The sequence below is a fragment of the Bubalus kerabau genome, chromosome 7, assembly GCF_029407905.1.
Source record: "Bubalus kerabau isolate K-KA32 ecotype Philippines breed swamp buffalo chromosome 7, PCC_UOA_SB_1v2, whole genome shotgun sequence".
NCBI lineage: Eukaryota > Metazoa > Chordata > Mammalia > Artiodactyla > Bovidae > Bubalus > Bubalus kerabau.
In genome coordinates this window covers 103,820,485-103,841,632 of record NC_073630.1, presented here as the reverse complement: position 1 = coordinate 103,841,632, position 21,148 = coordinate 103,820,485, and the positions used below count along the sequence as shown (strand labels likewise).

Sequence of the window (21,148 nt, the reverse complement as noted above, 5' to 3'; positions counted from 1 at the left end):
TGAGTTTTAACATCTTGTGGAAGAGACCAAATGAACTTTCTGGCCAACCCAATACTGTGTCATTTGTATTAGTGGTAAAATTAATAGAAATAAAATTTTAATTTGTTTTAAGAAACCTAAATCCAGAAAGAAAGAAGCTGACAAGTTTTGTGATTCGGACCTTTGATTCTTTTTCCTAGGGGACTCAAGAAATAATAGTTCATTTGAAGACCAAAAACACCTGGCTTTGTTAGTCATGGAGACTTTGACAGTGCTTCTTCAAGGGTCAAACACAAATGCAGGTAATTAGAGAAGCTGCTTCTAGCAAGTGCACTGGTAAGATAGTACCTGTGGTTATATCTTCTCTAATGATTCTTCTGAGATGCTCTTGGCACTTAGAGAAAATTCTATTGATTCAGTGATGGTACTATCCCATCTCTAGACATGTAATACTTTTGACCTTCCTAAATTTATGAATGATAAAATATATAATATTATTATTACTTTGGGGAAGGCAATGGCACCCCACTCCAGTACTCTCGCCTGGAAAGTCCCATGGATGGAGGAGCCTCGTGGGCTACAGTCCACGGGGTTGCTAAGAGTCGGACACGACTGAGTGACTTCACTTTCATTTTTCACTCTCATGCATTGGAGGAGGAAATGGCAACCCAGTCCAGTGTTCTTGCCTTGAGAATCCCAGGGACGGGGGAGCCTGGTGGGCTGCCATCTATGGGGTCGCACAGAGTCGGACACAACTGAAGTGACTTAGCAGCAGCATTATTACTTCAAAATGTATTCTTATGGTTTTATTGCTTTTTATAATATGCCTTGTGTTTGAAATATTCTTTTTCTGTTTGTTTACTTATATAGTGCAGACTCTTCGTCAGATAACTTTATTTAAATATTTTCCTGAAACATCTGCTTCACATTGTGATTTTCTTAATTATTCAGTAATTCAAATCAGAGTATTATAATGTTACAACCTTAGGGAAATACTGAAAAGAATAAAACTTGCTTCTCCCAGGGGAAAAATGGATTTAGTAAATCTTTTGCTTTATCTTTGGGCTCCCCTGGTGGCTCAGACGGTAAAGCATCTGTCTGCAATGCTGGAGACCTGGGTTCGATCCCTGGGTCGGGAAGATGCCCTGGAGAAGGAAATGGCAACCCACTCCAGTACTCTTGCCTGGAAAATCCCATGGACAGAGGAGCCTGGTAGGCTACAAGTCCATGGGGTTGCAAAGAGTTGGACATGACTGAGTGACTTGACTTTACTTTTGCTTTATCTTTAATTTCAACTTCTCCTTAATCCTTTTTTTAACCTGTCATTAATGAACAGTCCATTGGAAGGACTGTTGTTGAAGCTGAAACCCCAATACTTTGGCCACCCGATGCGAAGAGCTGACTCATTTGAAAAGACCCTGATGCTGGGAAAGATTGAGGGTGGGAGGAGAAGGGGACGACAGAGGATGAGATGGTTGGATGGCATCACTGACTCAATGGATATGAGTTTGAGTAAACTCCAGGAGTTGGTGATGGACAGGGAGGCCTGATGTGCTGCAGTCCATGGGGTGGCAAAGAGTTGGACACAACTGAGCAACTGAACTGAAATGAACAGTCCAACTGTATTTATAAAATATCACTCCTGCTTTTAAACAAATAAAGCTAAGACAGTTTAATATGAGCTATTATATTAGTGGCATATACGAGGTACTCTAAAAGCATAAAGGATAGAATGCTATTACTTTGGAGGAAATACTAACTGATAATTTGGATCACTTGGTCTATGTGTTTTTTTTATACTTGAAGATGGTATTTGATGTAAGAACAGTATCATCCATGGTCAAAAGCACAGGCTATAGAACAGGGCTATAGAGACATACATTCTGCTGGCTGCTTGCTCTCTGTATCACTGACCTGACACCTTACTCAACTTCTGCATGTCTCGTATGCTTATCTGTAAGCAGGTAAGGGATGAGGAGATTAAATAAGTCAGTCTACATAAAGCCTTTGGAACAGTACAGCAACCAATGCTTTCTATTATAGAGTTTATTATTTTTTTTAATGAATAGGGGCTCAGCCACCTTTATCTCTTTTTTAACATTTTTATTAGAGTACAGTTGATTTACAGTATTATGAGTTTGTCATTTTTGTGTCCTCTACCAACTTAAAATGTTTGATTCCTTATAATTTTTTTCACTGTAAGAATAACTTATTCCCTTTTTTCTTGCTACTATTTTGGAAGCCTTGTTTTCAGTTTAAATCTCATTTATTTGCAATATTGTTCATCTAAAAGCCTTTTACTAAACTGATTTCAAGTATCGCTTGGTAAAGCCTCTGCATAAAAATACTGGTTATTTTGGTAACCACCTACGAAATTTCTGAATGGTTGAGATTTGGAGAAATTGGGCATGTGGAACGTATCAGGGCATTCTTGCATAAAGGAAGCCTAGAGGAAATTTGTATATGCCTTTGCTGACGTCCCACAGTTTTCTACTGTAATTGTAAATTTAAAAGGAGATTTTGTATTTTACTTTAAGAGGTAAAATTGCTGGGTAGGTTTTATGTGGCTTCTTTTAAGTTACTCTTTCTACAAATGGATCAGATTTGAGTTCGTCTGACTTAGAATGTTTTAAGTTAACCTGTGTTGTTGTTTTGTCTCCCTCCTCCAAGGAATTTTTCGAGAATTTGGAGGCGCAAGATGTGCGCATAATATAGTGAGGTACCCACAGTGTCGGCAGCATGCCCTGATGATGATCCAGCAGTTGGTGCTGTCCCCCAATGGGGACGATGACATGGGCACGCTTCTGGGACTGATGCACTCGGCCCCACCCACAGAGCTGCAGCTCAAGACCGACATCCTCAGAGTAAGTTTGAGAAGTGTGTTCTTAACAATTTTTACTACTAAAATCTGTGGCGATTGTTAAATGACTGAGAACTATTATGAACTATCCTTGTGATTTTTCTTCAAGTCTAAAATTATGTCAAAATATGACAAAGGAGGAGGCAAGAATATATAATGAGTCAAAGATAGTCTCATCATTACATGCTACTGGGCAGCTACATGTAAAAGAATGAAATTAGAACACTTTCTAACACCAAACATAAAGATAAAACTCAAAATGGATTAAAGACCTAAATGTAAGATCAGAAACTATAAAACTCTTAGAGGAAAACATAGGCAGAACACTCAGTGACATAAATCACAGCAATATATTCTATGACCCACCTCCCAGAGGAATGGAAATAAAAACAAAAATAAACAACTGGGACCTAATTAAACTTAAAAACTTTTGCACAACAAAGAAAACTATAAACAAAATGAAAAGACAAACTTCAGAATGGGAGGAAATAATAGCAAAAGAAGCAACTGACAATGGATTAATTTCCAAAATATACAAGCAGCTCTTACAACTCAATATCAGAAAAACAAACAATCCAATCATATGGTGGGCTGAAGACCTAAGCAGACATTTCTCCAAGGAAGACGTACAAGTGGGTAATACACACATGGAAAGATGCTTGATATCACTCATTATTAAAGAAATGCAAATCAAAATTACAGTGAGATATCACCTAACACAGGTGAGAATGAAAATGAAAGTGAAGTCACTCTGTCGTGTCCAATCTTTGCAACCCCATGGACTATAGCCTACCAGCTCCTCCATCCATGGGATTTTCCAGGCAAGAATACTGGCCATCATCAAAAAATCTACAAACAAGAAATGATGGAGGAGGTGTGGAGAGAAAGAAATCCTCTTGCACTGTTGGTGGGAATGTAAATTGATGATATAGCCACTATGAAAGACAGTATGCAGATTCCTTAAAAAATTAGGACAGATGAATGGATAAAGAAGCTGTGGTACATATATACAATGGAATATTATTCAGTTATAAAAAAAGGAATGCATATGGGTCAATTCTAACGAGGTAGATGAAGCCAGAGCCTATTATACAGAGTGAAGTCAGAAAGAGAAAAACAAATATCATGTATTAACACATATTTATGGAATCTAGAAATACAGTACTGATGAACCTATATGCAGGGCAGCAAAGGAGACATGGAACAGACTTATGGATGCAGTTGGGATGGGGGAGGAGGTAGAGGGTATGATGTATGGAGAGAGTAACATGGAAACATATACATTTACCATATGTAAAATAGATAGCCAGTGAGAATTTGCTATGTGACTCAGGAAACTTAAACCAGGGCTCTGTAACCACTCAGAGAGGAGGGATGCAGAGGGAGATGTGAGTTAGGTTCAAGAGGGAAGAGACGTAGATATACCTATGACTGACTCATGTTGATGTTTGGCAGAAACCAACACAATATTGTAGAGCAATTGCTATTCAATTAAAAATAAATGAATTTAACTATAAAAAAGTAAAATAATGTCAAAATAACAATAGCTGAAGAAAAGCCAGTGTCTCTAACCTGGCCTCCAAGAGCCCTTGGAATGCCCACTGTCTCTTTTCCTTCTGACTTCCTCTCCTGAGACCCCTGCCCTCTTCCTGCCACAGACATGACAGGAAGTATAGCTGCCTTCTACAATCATACATTTCTTTTATTAAACTTTTGCTTTATGCTTCTCATCAGTAATGAGAAGTTTGTGGTTTTTATCTTTGTGCTATTGTATGTTTTATTCTGTTTTGAGTATGACAGTTTTGCATATGCATTTTAATTTTTAAGCATGATTAATTTATCTCTTAGACAAGGAGGAAATCTACATGCTTATCAATATTGGGGAAAATCTGTGTATTTGAAGGGATCGCCTGGGAAAATACAAGTGCCCTCAAAAGCTGTTAAGGTTGCCAAGTTTTTAAGCATACATTTTCCTCCTTTCTTGATACCATTATAGTTCGATTTCTAAAATATTGGTAGATAGAGGCAACTGACTGATCTGTAATTGTAAAGCAGTGTTGTTCTAGTACGTGGTAATAACTGCCTCCCTCAGGCTGGAGGAAGGCAAGAGAAGGGTCCCAGTGGGCAGCATTTACCGATTCCCATGGAGTGAGGACTCCTGCTGTGACCTATTTCAGGCAACTGATGTGTTAATGAATGTGGCTTGAGAAGAGATGTACATTACCACCCCATGGTAGAGTATCTCACGAGCACAAATAATAAAATCCAGAAAATCATAAGTACTGAGTTCTGAGTATTTGCTACTTTTGGTTTTAAAACAATTTATTCAGGTTTTAATTTATAGAACTTAATTTTTAATTATGGTTATGTTTTTAAACAACTGGTAGGCAATATTCCAAAAAGAAAAGAGTTGGCTCTTATGACCAATATAAGCTGGCTCCAGTATTCCACCACTTTAAGGGAATCAAGTTGTGTTGGAAGACAGAGAGGAAGATTTGGGATTCCAGTTTCAATCTCCGTTTTTGCTCCACTCAGAATTGCTTCTCTTTGTTGTTATGGTTCAGACATGAAATTGTGTCCAACTGTGCGACCCCATGCATGGCAGCATGCCAGGCTTCCCTGTCCTCCACTATTTCCAGTTTTCTCCAGTTGATATCCATTGCTTCTCACTGCCTCCATTCGGTTGACAAAACTACAGACCTATGTGATTTAGTTTGTAATTATTTGGAAACAAGGCCAAAATTCCATGAGATGTCGTATTTTATAATTCTGCTGATGTACAAATTTGAAGTTTAAGCATTAGATTTTTGCAAATGTGGGTAATATATAGCTGATGATTCTGTCTAATGAACCCCCTAGGACCTACAGCTCCTTTTAACTTTGGTATTCACTGCATTATCATTAATTATTGACTTAAAAAGGATATTGGCTTATACGTGGTATTTTAAATTTTCAGATACTGAGATTATGCTGTGATTATGTCAGAAGTGCCCAGGAATGGCAGTTTTCAGGCAGTAGGAGGTGGACTTACCCAAAAGAATGTAACATAGACTATTTTCGGTCTAAGGATTAATAAGCACTGTTTTTCTGACCCCTGTCATAATTCTAACCATTGATATGATTTTGTACATAATACTTTGATTCTTAACTCATACTTCATCATATATAAAATAACACGTGTCCAGTTTTTCCCAGTGTGTATTTGAAGATGCTGATCAACTTTTATGCTAGGCACTTTGCTAAGAGTTTTACATGTATTTCCTGTGAAGTAAGTTGTTATTAATATTGTTTAGGTTTTACATAAGAGGAAACTGGCGTAGAAGGGTTAAGTAACTGACCATGGTGAAATGCTTTTTAATGTTGGAGTAGAATTTCTACCCAAGGGTTCTAACTCTAAGCCCTTGCATTTAGCCTTCAGGCTAGGTTATATGATGCTTAAAAATATCAAAACGTTATGAAGTCTTGTGTTAATATGAGTTGGTATTACAAGTATAGTTTATTAAATTTGAGAAAATATAGACACAAAATGGAAACTTACTGGTTGCTGAATAACGAAAGGATTACACTGTATTTCTAAATTTTATTTACATGTACAGATTGCACATTATAATTTTTTAAAATAATAAAATATGCATGTTAGTTGCTTAGTCATTTCCGACTCTTTACTACCCCATGGACTGTAGCCTACCAGGCTCCTCTGTCCATGGGATTCTCCAGGTAAGAATACTGGAGTGGGTTGCCATTTCCTTCTCCAATAAAGTATAGGTATGTACAATGAAATCTCAAAATTTCTAAAATAGTGTACTTGAAAAAGGCCTATTTAGTCTTTCCCTTCTTCAAATACTATTAAAAATAAAATGACCTTTTCAAACGTAACAACTGGGAAGATTTAAATTGTGTCTTAAATAATATTAGGTTCCTAAATAATGATATTATATTTCAGTTGCTGAAACAGGGAAAAGGAGCCTGTGAATCTGCAAACAGATTTCGAATTGTTCTCTGGGGCAGTATAGTTTCATGGTTAAGTGCATGGTCAGAGGAATCAGACTGCCTGAGTTTAACTCCTGTCTCTGCCATTGTATAAGCTATGCGACTCTTTGTGACCCTAGGGACTGTAGCCCGCCAGGCTCCTCTGTCCATGGGATCTTGCCATGGGATGTTGGAGTGGAGATCGAACCCGCTTCTCTTGCGTCTCCTGGTTGGCAGGCAGATTCTTTACCACTGTACCACCTAGGAAATGTTATAAACTGTGTGGTCTTTGGAAAATTATTTAACCACATGAAGCCTCAATTTTTCATCTGTGAAGTGTGGATAATAATAATGCCCATTGCATAAGATTATTTAGAAAGTTAGGTAAGCTAATGTATTAAAGCACTTAAAGAAGTACCTAATACAGGGCTTCTCTGGTGGCTCAGCAGTAAAGAATCCTCCTGCAATGCAAGAGACACAAATGAGTTCAATCCCTGGATCAAGAAGATCCCATGGAGGAGGGAATGGCAGCCCACTCCAGTGTTTTTGCCTGGGAAACCCCATGGACAGAGGAGCCTGGTGGGCTACAGGCCCTCGGGTCGAAGAGTCAGAGACAAGTTAGCAACTAAACCACCACCACCAGTACATAGTAAGTGCCCCAGAAAAGGTTAGTTATTTTATAATGTGTTATTTTTAATAATGAACACAGTTAAAAGTATGGCACTTCATATAGTAATAGTGTCCAATGCATAGGATTACTGATAGCTATAAAAAATTGTCTTACCTGTTTGGCCTTGTAGCTATTCTGGGGATGAACATGCTTTCAACCCTCTGGCTGTAGTTCACTCTGCAAAGAAGAATGTCCAGTAACTCCATGAAGTGACTCCTTTTTCGAAAGTATCAGGATATGGTCATTTTATATGAATTGAAATACTGCAGGTCTTGGCTGCCTGATCATCTCTCTCATCCTTTCTAGAATAAATCATTTTATATACACAGAGTCATAAGTTTTCATGATTGTGTAATATTGTACTAGAACATGTATTTTACCTACTTAGCAAAATTACTTTGTAAAAATGAAAAATGACTTCATTGATGTCCTTATTCATCCAATACATAGGAAAAGCTTTTTCACCCAGGATTTGGTGTTGGCCATTATTCTATCAAAAGCAATATGTGATGTATTTTCTAAAATTTTCTCCTGCTTATAATATGGCATTTTTTAATTAGCAAAATATTTTACATGCTTCATAAGATTGCTTTTTGGGTAAATAACAAAAATACTCTTATCAGATATTCACAGAATGGCATTCCCCTTGGACATTCATGTATGGGTTCGTTTTTTTTTTCTTTAATTTGAATTATAAGTTTGTGTTGTTTTTTTTGTCCTCCGTAGGCCCTCCTGTCGGTCCTTCGAGAAAGTCACCGTTCCAGAACAGTCTTTAGGAAGGTTGGAGGCTTTGTGTACGTTACGTCCTTGCTCGTGGCTATGGAAAGGTCTTTGAGTGCACCCCCCAAGAATGGGTGGGAGAAAGTGAGCCAGGGCCACGTGTTTGAACTTCTCCACACCGTGTTCTGCACACTGACTGCAGCGATGCGTTATGAGCCAGCCAACTCACACTTCTTCAAAACAGAGATTCAGTATGAGAAGCTGGCAGACGCCGTTCGATTTCTTGGCTGCTTCTCAGACCTAAGAAAGATCAGCCCCATGAATGTCTTCCCTTCAAATACTCAGCCATTTCAAAGACTTTTAGAGGAAGACGTCATCTCGATGGACTCGGTGTCACCCACTCTGCGGCACTGCAGTAAACTCTTTATTTATCTCTACAGAGTAGCCACAGATTCTTTTGACAGGTAGGACTCTGCGCCATACTCTGAATTTAAGGATGTGTTATGTATGACTTCAACATTAAGGTTTGAATTATATTTTAGGTTAAAAAGAAAGCACATGGATCTTCTCTCTCATTCACTTATCTATCACTTTATATGTGAACATTACTGTTGCCCTGATGTTAAGCTTTTCAGCACGGACATCTGTGTAATATTTGTCAAACCAGGGTTAGAGTTAAGCTCTCAGTGCGCCTAATAGAACAATTTCTATGACGTTTAGTTCTCATGGTGGTGTTTCTTGTGTTCTCTTTTTCCTCAAGAACAGTAGGTACATCCAGACTTAATTGATGTTAATTATCAAGAGGAGAACATGTTTATGATTAATGTATTTTCAGACAGATGATGTAGTCTCAACATAGAATCTACATTTTATAATCCTCAAAAAGTGATGTGTCTTCCTGGGAGATACTGATAGTTCAAGAGTCTATGAGTTTAATTTGCTTATTCCTTCATTAAACAGTTTCTTAATGAACATCTACCACGTGCCACGTGACGATGCTAGGCGTTGAGAGTTCCGTTGAGCACAAGGCTTCTCTGTTTGTGTCCATCCTTTAGCTTCAGTACAAAAATTCAAACACATAAATGAACGATTACAATATATCAAGATAAAATCTGAGGGAAATCTAGGATTCTAAGATCGTAAGCCTGCTTTATCTAAATCCCTTATTTTCAGGAGTGTGTTTTCCATCGAGTTCTCACTTTGAAACTAATGTAAGAGTGATCGGGCTGCTCATTTTCCCCAAGCATGATCACTTTTAACAGTTACAATAGTTTTATCTCATAAAACAAATGAACTGTTTCTGTTAATATAATGTCCCTGTCAATAAAGCAAGTAACTCTGTTATATCCCTAACTGTAAAATGATCAACTCTGACCTACCTACTGAGATGTTTCTTGTTTCTTAATATTTCTTAGGCCTTAATATTTAGATAGAAAATACAGGTAATGTAAAAAAAAGTTTTCAAATTTTTCCTGTCTTGAATATAAACGTGCATATTTATTGTTATATATTGTTAACTTATAGAAGACATGGGAGAGTGTAGTATTCAGGGAATAAAATGTTTTTAAAGTTAAAATTTGTATATTTAGGTTCAACCTCTTTTCCCTTGTTTTCTAACTTATCCTAGTTAGCATACCTTATTTTCAGTTTGCTTTGTCCAAAAAAAAAAAAAAAAAACAAGGCCCACAGCAGTCTGTTTAACAAATATGTTAAATGTTAACCTTGATGGATAAGCATCTGCCTTAATTAAGCATGCTTTTCTGTTTCCCTCAGTGCATGTGTTGTAGTCTTGTTCCTTGTTCCCGCTGAGTATGGAGGTTGTTCCCTATTAAACTTTTACTGGTATTGCTTGTGAAACTAACCAGCTGCCCTCCTGGTGTTTTGCTCTAACCTCTCTGACCTCCTCCCTGTCTGTTTTGTTGTCTATAGTCGTGCAGAACACATCCCTCCTTGCCTGACAAGTGAGTCTTCTCTTCCCTCTCCTTGGGGGACTCCAGCTTTGTCCAGGAAAAGGTACTGATCTAATAATAGCAGTCCATCTTTGTTTGCTTGGGTTTTTTTTTTTTCTCCTGTGCTTAATGATATATTAATGTGGATTTCGTGCTTTGTATTGAATAACTTGGAGCTTCCCTGATGGCTCAGTGGTAAAAAGCTCGCCTGCCAATGCAGAAGACACAGGTTCAATCCCTGGGTCAGGAGGATCCCCTGGAGAAGGAAATGGCAACCCACTCCAGTATTACCTGGGAAATCCCGTGGACAGAGGAACCTGGCAGGCTACAGTCCATGGGGCCACAAAAGAGTCAGACACCAGTTAGCCACTAAACAACAGCAACAGATCGATTTTTTTTTTCCTTTCTATTTGAGTTCTTTGTTTTTTAAATTTTCAGCTTCAGCTGAGTATATTTGTCAGAGTAAAGTGTGTTAATGCTATGAAGATATGAAGGACATGTAGAATTTTGTCATCCAACTGTAGACTAAAATGTGCCTTTTAAAGCAAACATGTATTTTATTAATATTAATTTAGAAAAGATGATGTAATGTGTCTTTAGGTAGGATACTTTTCTGCTTTTTCTTTTCACTTTAAATGTGCATGGGATCATTCTTTGGTTTTTAGTGTTACTCCAAAATGAACATGCCAGCCTTGGCTGAGGAAATGTGTATTTTCTCAATCAGGTTCAACCAGTTGAAATGTGATGCTGTTATGAAGACTGAACTGGCTAACCTTTGAAAAAGTGAACAAAAAACCCTACCCTAGCTCCTGCTTTCATCAGTTGTGTGTAAATCTCTTTCTAAGCTGATGTAGTCTACCTCATACTTAAATCTTATGACTGTAAAGTTCCCCAGTGGCTCAGGGCTAAAAAATCTGCCTGCAGTGCAAGGGACTGGGGTTGGATCCCTAGGTCGAGAAGAAACCCTGGAGGAGGAAATAGCAACCCACTCCAGTATTCTTGCTGGGAAAATCCCATGGGCTTTATCATACCTTTATCCAGGCTAGGATCGCAAAGAGTTGAACGTGACTGGCTGGCTAGGGTCGCAAAGAGTAGACAGGACTGAGCGACTGAGCACATACACATAAAGAACCAGCAGTTGATTGACAGAAGTATAGTTAAGATTCATTTGAGATTCCATTTTTTAACCTGTACTTAAAATGATCATAGTCTGTGCACTTGGCACCAAAATCTCTTCCTTCCCTTGTTTCCTCATAAACAAGTACTAGTCCTTAGGTCTTGTATTAATATTCTCACATTGTGGCTTTTAAAAAATGAGCCTGAGGTTCTGCTGTGCTGTTTAATTTTGTTTCTGTGGTTCATGTTTTGAAAGTTGAATAGAGTTGTTGATAATTTAGTACTATACAAATTTAGTATTTTAATGTATTTTAATAGTAATATTCATTAGGTATATGGGCTTATATTTTCCTTTTTCTCTTAAATGTACACTGGAGTTTACAGCTCATTTTCTTCTATTAGCTCATGAATATTCATAAAGGAATTTAGCATTGTTCAATGTACTTATACTTAAAAACTTTTCCATTTTTTTAAAGAGCAGTTCTTAATTCAAGAAATTATAAAATCAGTTTGAGTTGACCTAGTGTGTTTTTCTATTGTTAAAGTAAATAGCATAAAAGATATTATTTGTGTTGGAAGATTCATGTGTGCCCACTATCTCACAAAACTACTAAATGTTAGAACAATAGTTTCAATTACCAAATAGTTTTAATTAGTTAAAAAAAATCACATTTACAACTCTGTCATACATGAAGGCTTAAAAATTGCTGGGTTTAAAAACATTTACGTCATTAAATATTAACCAGAATTTACAAAAAACTTGGAATAGAAATTCACAGATTAAAGGAACAAATATTTAAAAATTTATCAGATTTTACTATTTATTTAAATAGTAGTTTGACAAAGGAAAAAATAGCATTTTATTCTATTTAAGGCCTTAGATCAAAAACATTTGGTCAACATTTGCAGGACGGCTACATGTAAGGATGCCCTGTCTTTGACCTAAGGGGAGACTGTCACTGAATTGACAGCTGTAGCTTGAGTTGTATCTTATTCATGAGAATTCTAATCCAGCTTACAATCTGATGTTACCCTCAAGGGTTCCCAGTGCCATTCATACTAATAATAAGATCAGTGTTGACGTTTTCAGGTTGCCATTCTAGTCAGGTTACATACATTTGCTCAGTGGTAAAAATCATAAGCTGAAAGAAATCTTTTTATTTCACAGCATAGTAACTTTCAAAGTTAGAATATCTCAAGAACATCTCAGATTACATCAGTTTATGGGGATCTTTTTTCTTGTGACAAAACTTTTTTTTTTCTTTCTTTTGGCAAAAAAGGAAAACCTACATTGTGTTAGTTTTATGGCTTGTGGAGATTAAGATACTAAGGAAAATTTGAAATTGTGATACTTGTCTGGCATGTAAAAGCTTCAAGAGTCTTCTCTAAATATTTTAAGAGTTGAAGAACTAAGAAAACTTATTTTGGAAAACTAAAAGCGTAGTTTTTTTCATTATTCAGAAGGAATAATGAAACAGAACTGTAGCTGAACAGTATCTAATCAGAGTTAGAGGAAGTGAAAACAAAATATAAAATAGTAACCAAGACTCTGTATGGAAAACAGTGGCAAATACTAGCTATCATTCAGACACGATTCCCGTTACTCAGTGCCTGTACACACTTGATGATAATTGATGTAAAGCAAATTCAGAATTTAAATATTTAAATATATATTCCTGAAAGAGGTAGAGAAGTCTTAGGTGTATATGAGAATTTAGATTGAAATGTTAAATTGCAATTTCTTTAGGCCTTAAAAGTAACTGCAACATAAAAATTAACAAAACCTTGAAATGTCATTTTATCCTATCTTTGTAAATGGTTAGGTCTTGTTTGATAATTATCTGTCTAATAAGTTTACCATAATCTCTAAATTTAGAAAGTAATTTAATACCTGTGATATACTTAAGTGACTTAGTAAGAATTAATTGTTATATAATGCCCATTAAGATAGACCCCATCTTACTTAATATATATCATGTTTTAGATTTCTACAATGTTTACAGTATTTTTCTTGTTTGAGAAGAATAAATGTAATTCCTGCATTAGAATATTTTTATAAAAGATTGAAAGTTTACCACTATAATAGTCAATATTAGTAAAGAGTTCAGTTTCCAAAGGCATAAAGGACTTCTTCCTAGCTAGCTATACATATCCATAATTTAAGTTCTAATTTATATCAGGCAACTCAGAAATAATTTGAGAAGACCTGTAATTAGAATATACAATTAGAATCTATGTTTCTTACCCTCACATTTGGGCTACTTTTTGTGTGTAATGAAAGCAAGTTTTATGAAATTCTTCAGTTTGGAGTCCCTATTACACAGTGGAGAAATCATGGACTTTTTTTCCAAGTGAAAAGAGTAAGAATAAGGGGAGAAACATAAGAGGAGTATACCTATTGGTAATGAGCATTTAGAAATCTACCTTAGTAAGTTTAGAAATTAAATCTTTCTGAACAAAAACAGAAAAAGAAAAAGAGAATAAAAAAATGAGTAGGTGGAGGATAATGCTGACTTTAAATAAATGGGGAGAGCATGTTTTTTAAGTGAAGCTGAATACTTTCCTAGAATCTCTGTTAAAAAGAGAATGGTACTTAAAAAAAAAAAGACTGTGGCAGTGCCAATTCTTTGCTACTAAATCAGTGACTTAAAGCATCTGTTTCCCAAGCTGCTCTTGTGCCAGAGAGCTGAAACTGCACTGCTCTCGGTGACAGAGCTCAGCATTAGACAAATTATGCCGAAACCGATTCACTGGAACAAAGAGCTCCCATAGGTCGAAGCCACAAGCATCTGTTTCCTTGTGCCAAGACACAAAATGTGCAAAATTCATGAATTGTAGAAGAAAATATGAACTAGAAGGAGGATATCATTGATGAGATGAAATGGGTATTCGGGACATATCCCAAGATTGAAAAAATTGTGATGAATATTTTCAGTGGTAGGGAAGATAATGCAATAAAGGATGCTGCTGCTGCTGCTCAGTCGCTTCAGTCATGTCCAACTCTGTGCAACCCCATAGACGGCAGCCTGCAAGGTTCTTCTGTTCCTGGGATTCTCCAGGCAAGAATACTGGAGTGGGTTGCCATTTCCTTCTCCAATGCATACATGCATGCTAAGTCACTTCAGTCATGTCCGACTCTGTGCAACCCCATGGACAGCAGCCCACCAGGCTCCTCTATCCATGGGATTCTCCAGGCAAGAGTACTGGAGTGGGTTGCCATTTCCTTCTCTGAAAAAAAGGATGAATCTAGTGTTAAGTAACCTAAAGAAAAACTCCCTTGATGCTTAATACCTATATTGCCAGGTAGCCAGTCTTCCCAGAAGGTGCTTTGGTAAAGAATCCACCTGCCATTCCAGGAGACACAAGAGACGGAATTTCTTTCCCTGGGTTAGGAAGATCCCTTCGAGTAGGAAATGGTAACCCACTCCAGTAGTCTTGCCTGGAAAATCCCATGAACAGAGGAGCCTGGCAGGCTAAAGTTTATGGGGTCTCAAAAGAGTCGGACATGACTGAGCGCACATGCACAGAACCAGGATTTGAAGCCAACCCTGACTCAGTTTAACCAGTTATAGAGTAGGCCATCTTGTTTGATCGTGTTTGTTCTTGATTATATTGCCCTTGGTTCAAGGAAAGTTTAAAAACACATAGGTAATTAAAAAGAAAACAATCTCACTGAGAGATTAGTGTGACCTGTACTCTGATCATAAATTATCAGAATTGTCATCTTTCCTAGAGCTTTGTTGTTTCTAGAGCTTTCAGTCACTGTAATTTAACCTGTTCTTTATATCTTCTGGTGCATATATTATCCTTTTTTTTTCTCCTTTGTTTTCTTTCAGTTTTACTGAGATATAATTGATGTACTATACTATGTAAGTTTAGCATGTGTATTCATATGGCTTAGTTAACATCCATTATATAGATTCAAGGAAAAAATACTTCTTTTCCTTGTGATGAGAACTTTTAGGATCTACTCTTGTAGCAACTTTCAAGTATACCTTAGAGCAGTGTCAACTAGTTATCATGCACCATTCTTGAATGAAACAATTCCAATAGTAAATGGTAAAAACATATAAGACCCAGAAGAATTGATAGTGAAATTGTCTGTATGTGACTCACTAAGAATTGATAATATATAGGTTTTTTAATTTCCCAACCTTAAAGTAATAGAAGATGAAGAAAATGAACAGAGACTATGATTGAAATTAAATACCCAATTACCCTTCTTTCTTTTTCACAGGCACGCATATCATTCTGTTTCTACTCCCCCCGTCTACCCTCCTAAAAACATTGCTGACCTGAAACCACACGTGGCAACTTCATCTCTCTCGAGTTCTGATGCCGTCATCATCCATCCTGGAGCCATGCTTGCTATGCTGGATCTTCTGGCCTCTGTTGGGTCAGTGACACAGCCAGAAGTAAGCTTGTGTATATTAGTGCCTCCCTGTCTTTAATAGTGAAAGGTGTGAGTGCACAAGCAAGGGGATGGGGCCAAAAAAGTGATACAGAACCTTTCTATGTCACATACGGAAATAGATAAAGGGGAAAAACAGGATTCTTCTATTTGAGTCTTAACTTTTTTTAATGAATAGTAATAACATATGTCTTAGAGTACGGTTTATTTGTTAGGTGATACACGTGCCTGTCTGTCTGTTGGGCTTCCCTTGTGGCTCAGCTGGTAAATAATCGGCCTGTAATACAGGAGGCCTGGGTGTGATCCCTGGGTTGGGAAGATCCCCTGGAAAAGGGAAAGGCTACCCACTCCTGTATTCTGGTCTGGAGAATTCTATGGACTGTATGGTCCATGGGTTGCAAAGAGTCGGACATGACTGAGCAACTTTCACTCAGTGACAAGTGTTTTAGAGTACAGTTTGTTAAAATGCTTGTCTGTGAAGCTTTAGGATTCTCCTTCATATCTGAATGAGATCTTTTCTGGGTACAGTAATCTGGGTTGTAGGTTTTTCTCTTTCATCACTTTAAGTATGTCCTGCCATTCCCTTCTGGCCTGAAGAGTTTCTGTTGAAAGATCAACTGTTATCCTTATGGGAATCCCCTTGTGTGTTATTTGTTGTTTTTTCCTTGCTGCTTTTAATACTTGTTCTTTGTGTTTGATCTTTGTTCATTTGATTAATATGTGTCTTGGGATGTTTCATCTTGGGTTTATCCTATTTGGGACTCTCTGGGTTTCTTGGACTTGTGTGACTATTTCCTTCCCCATTTTAGGGAAGTTTTCAAATATTATCTCCTCGAGTATTTTCTCATGGCCTTTCTTTTTGTCTTCTTCTTCTGGGACTCCTATGATTTGAATGTTGGGGTGTTTCACATTGTCCCAGAGGTCCCTGAGGTTGTCCTCATTTCTTCTAATTCGTTTTTCTTTTGTCCTCTCTGCTTCATTTATTTCTACCATTCTATCTTCTACCTCACTTATCCTATCTTCTGCCTCCGTTATTCTACTGTTAGTTCCCTCCAGAGTGTTTTTTATCTCATTTATTGCATTATTCATTATTAATTGACTCTTTTTTATTTCTTCTAGGTCCTTGTTAAACATTTCTTGCATCTTCTCAATCCTTGTCTCCAGGCTATTTATCTGTAACTCCATTTTGTTTTCAAGATGTTGGATCATTTTTATTATCATTATTCTAGATTCTTTTTCAGGTAGACTCCCTATCTTCTCCTCTTTTGTTTGGTTTGGTGGGCATTTATTATGTTCCTTTACCTGCTGAGTATTTCTCTGCCTTTTCATCTTATTTAGATTGCTGTGTTTGAGGTAGCCTTTCTGTATTCTGGCAGTTTGTGGTTCCTCTTTATTGTGGAGGTTCCTCCCTGTGGGTGGGGTTGGACAAGTGGCTTGTCAAGGTTTCCTGGTTAGGGAAGCTTGCCTCCGTGTTCTGGTGGGTGGAGCTGGATTTCTTCTCTTTGGAGTGCAATGAAGTGTCTAGTAGTGAGTTTTGTCTGTGGGTTTGTTGTGACTTTGGGCATCCTGTACATTGAAGCTCAGGGCTATGTTCCTGCATTGCTGGAGAATTTGCATGGTATGTCTTGCTCTGGAACTTATTGGCTCTTGGGTGGTACTTGATTTCAGTGTAGATATGGAGGCTTTTGGATGATCTCTTATCAATGTTCCCTGGAGTCAGAAGTTCTCTGGTGTTCTCAGGTTTGGGGCTTAAGCCTCCTGCTTCTGGTTTTCAGTCTTATTCTTACAGTAGCCTGAGGACTTCTCCATCCATACAGCACTGATAATAAAACTTCTAGGTTAATGGTGAAAAGATTCTCCACAATGAGGGACACCCAGAGAGGTTCACAGAATTACATGGAGAAGAGAAGAGGGAGGAGGAAGATAGAAGCGACCAGGAGGAGAAGAGGGGGAATCAAAAGGGGTGAGAGCAAGCTAGCCAGTAAACAATTCCCTGTGTGCTCTCTACAGTCTGGAACCCTCAGAGAGGTTCACGGAGTTACACAGAGAAGAGAAGAGGGAGGAAGGAAAGAGAGGTGAGAAGGAGGAGAAAAGGGGGAATCAAAAGGAGAGAGACAGGTCTAGGCAGTGCTCTGTTCCCTAAGTGTTCTATGCAGCCCAGAACACCCACAGAGATTCACAGAGTTGGGTTGAGAAGAGAAGGGGAAGGGAGGAGATAGAGGTGACCTGGGGGAGAAAAAGGAGAGTCAAAAGGGGGAGAGAGTAATCAAGCCAATAATCACACTCCTAAGTAAAATGGGTAGTGAAGATTGGATTCTTAAATGTACAAAACTGATAACAAATACTATAAAGCAAAGATTAAAAATCTAGAGGTTAGACTCTCAAAAATACAATATTAAAAAAAAAAAACTATCACAAAAAGTATAAGAAATATATATAAAGTTGGCTTTAAAAATAGTGTGTTTTTTTTTGCAAGGTAATAGTAGCTTATAAAAATGAAAATTAAAGGAGTAATAGAGGACTTAAAAAAAGAAAAAAAATTTTTTTTTAATTAACAAAAAATGATAATAGCAAAAATATATCTAGGAATTTCTCTGGAGCTGTTGTGGGCAGTGTGGGGTCAGTTCAGTTTCAGATAGTTCCTTGTTCTAGCTTATACTTCTCAATATCTATAGGCCCCTTCCAATGTAGTCGGTGTTAACTACAGGGATTTTAATCAGTTGCACCTGTCACTTCCAAAGCGGTTCCCTCTGTTTATTTGGCTTCTTCTGTTTGCAGGTCTCTTCAATGTCTAATTTCTGCCCTGACACAAGGGGGCGAAGGTGGTCTCTTGTTTAGGCTCACTTGTTCAGTTGTGCTGTGGGGAGGGAGGAACACTGCAAACAAATATCACTGGCGTGTGTGGGGAGTGCTCGCAGTGTCTCGGCCACACTTGGATCTGCCCCTGCTCACAGCGTGTGTGCTTTCCCAGTCTATACTGCTCAGGCTGCAGGTTGCTATGCAGGGAGCATGCCCAGGGTTGCACTTCCCAGGTCTAAGCTGCTCAGGTTCAAGTTCTCTGGTACTCCACAAAGGCGCAGACTCGGTTGGGCCTGCATTTTGTGCCGTACCCCGGTACCAGCCTTGGTTTCTGGGCACGCCCGTCTCTGGTATGCCGTGTGTGTCTTCTGGGTTGCTGATCTCTGGCTGCGACCCTCCAGTGGATGTCAACCGTCCAGAATCTCAGGAAGTCTTTGGTTAGAAACTGGAAGCCTGTTCGCAGTTAGGTAGGGGATGTCCTCTCTGCGGCTGAGTTTGCCCCTTTCTCACTCTGGCTGGAACCCGCGTGACCCCTGCCTCCGGCAGGGAATGGGCCGCCAGTCCGCAGCCAGCTAACCTCTTCTCTGGTATTCGCTCAGTCCTTTGTTCTGTGAGCAGGCTGGCAGTGCCTTAGGTTAGGGCTCACGAGATAGTTCTCTCTCTCTCTTTTTTTTTCTTTCTTTCTCTCTCTCTGGCTATCCCCCAGGTTAGGTTGCTATCTCACCTTAGCTCCCTCAGATTGCCCTCAGGGCATTCAGGCCCGGTCCTTACCCTAAGCAGTGCTGCCCGCTCCTCTCCATTCACCCCTACTTGCTGGTGGTGGATGCCAGCGTCCGGGGTACTTCTCTGCTGGGAGTTGCCTTTAGGCACGTAATCTGTGGGTTTTATTTATTTATTTTTCCTCCCGGTTATGTTGCTCTCCGAGATTCAAAAACTTCCCCCAGACCCACTGGTGAGAGGGTTTCCTGGTGTTTGGAAACTTCTCCTCTATTAAGACTCCCTTCCGGGGACAGATCATCCCTAACTCTTTTGTCTCTCTTTGTATCTTTTATATTTTGTCCTACCTCCTTTCGAAGACAATGGACTGCTTTTCTGGGTGCCTGATGACCTCTGCCAGCATTCAGAAGTTGTTTTGTAAAGTTTGCTCTGCATTCAAATGTTCTTTCGATGGATTTTTGAGGGGAAAAGTGGTCTCCCCATACTATTCCTCCGCCATCTTAGGATTGCCCCTGTTTGTTAAAAATGCAAGAGGATTACTTCTAGTGCTAAAATAATTCTGTTTCTCCTTGTAAATCCTGATCAGCAGTGATAATTGTTAATAAGACCAGGAGAGAAATAACTGAAGATACCATTTTCAGGCTGTTGATGTATTTTTAGTTGTAGCACTAGAGTTTGGATGAACTAGAGTTTGGGTGACCAGTTTTGTTAAAATGCTGTATGGTCTCTAAGGCCTGAAGTGTCACGAATGTTAACTATAGGCTTTTAATGTGATTATTTACCTACCATGAAAAAGACTTTAGACAAAAATACTGTTACTTGTATATAGTCATGTAATATGATGGACTTGAAAGAGAATGGAGTCTAGCTGGATGCTGGATATGCTTCTAAGAAAATGAAGATTGGAAATATTTCCTTAGTCCTGTTCCGGGATTATTTTGTGCCTCTATGCCAGCTACTTAATTCATCTAAATGTAATTTGAAGTGTCTAGAGACACCTCATATTGAAAGGTGTGCTTCACCTTTTAAAGGGAGAGAACTATCACCTATCTTATTAAGAATGCCCTGGTGTCACAGATTTCTTTGTTAACTCCAGCATGCCTTGGACCTTCAACTTGCCGTGGCCAATATTTTACAATCCCTGGTGCACACGGAAAGAAACCAGCAGGTCATGTGTGAAGCTGGTCTCCATGCACGACTGCTGCAGCGGTGCAGTGCTGCTCTGGCTGACGAGGACCACTCACTGCACCCACCCCTCCAGCGCATGTTCGAGCGATTAGCCTCTCAAGCGCTGGAACCCATGGTGCTCAGGTCAGTGCCTTCTCTTCTTCACGTTCAGATAAGCCGCCATGAGTGATGGCCATTTGCAGAGGCTTTGTAGTCAAGAGTTCTTGCTTTATAAACATATATTCAGTTACCTGTGGGCAAAACCAGACCACCACCAAAATGGGCAAAATATAGAAACAGTTAAGTCTAGTTATTAGTAAAAGTGATGTGTTTGTTGTTGGCCGTTTCTCCTCCTAGAATCCAGCAAAGTCACCATGCTTTAAAAATGAAGTCATGTTATATTTATATGACTTGCATTTACTTGAGAGTTATGAACACTTGATGAACTCTTTTAAGAAACACTTTTAAAATTTTAAAATCATTACAGATTCAGAGGAAGTTGTGAAGAGAGGTTCTGTTGTCCATCCTCCTTTCCCGCAGTGGTGACATATTATGTAACTAGAGTCCATCATCAAAACCAAGAAACTGACACTGGTACTATGTATCTACGTGCACTGTAGTTCCCTGCTGTTTATCACTTGGGCCAGATTGATGTCATCATCACACAGTTAGGGCTTCCCGTGTGGCAGTGGTAAAGAATCTCCCTGCCAATACGGGGGGCATGGGTTTGATCACCGGGTTGGGAAATCACCTGGAGAAGGGCATGGCAACCTGCTCCAGTATTCCTGCCT

General features: G+C 38.6%; 1 protein-coding gene across 8 annotated transcripts in view; it reads left to right on the top strand.

Annotated features, from left to right (window-relative positions):
- The window catches only part of WDFY3 (WD repeat and FYVE domain containing 3), a 285,583-nt gene that overhangs the window by 139,087 nt on the left and 125,348 nt on the right, over window positions 1-21,148 (top strand). For 7 of the 8 annotated variants that reach the window (XM_055588993.1, XM_055588991.1, XM_055588987.1 and 4 more), the window contains 6 exons: window positions 180-281; window positions 2,650-2,843; window positions 8,205-8,662; window positions 10,128-10,211; window positions 15,501-15,678; window positions 20,287-20,501. In XM_055588993.1, coding sequence (XP_055444968.1) covers window positions 180-281; window positions 2,650-2,843; window positions 8,205-8,662; window positions 10,128-10,211; window positions 15,501-15,678; window positions 20,287-20,501 — 1,231 coding nt within the window. The remainder of the gene's footprint in view (window positions 1-179; window positions 282-2,649; window positions 2,844-8,204; window positions 8,663-10,127; window positions 10,212-15,500; window positions 15,679-20,286; window positions 20,502-21,148) is intronic. The other variant, XM_055588990.1, reaches the window with a different exon arrangement.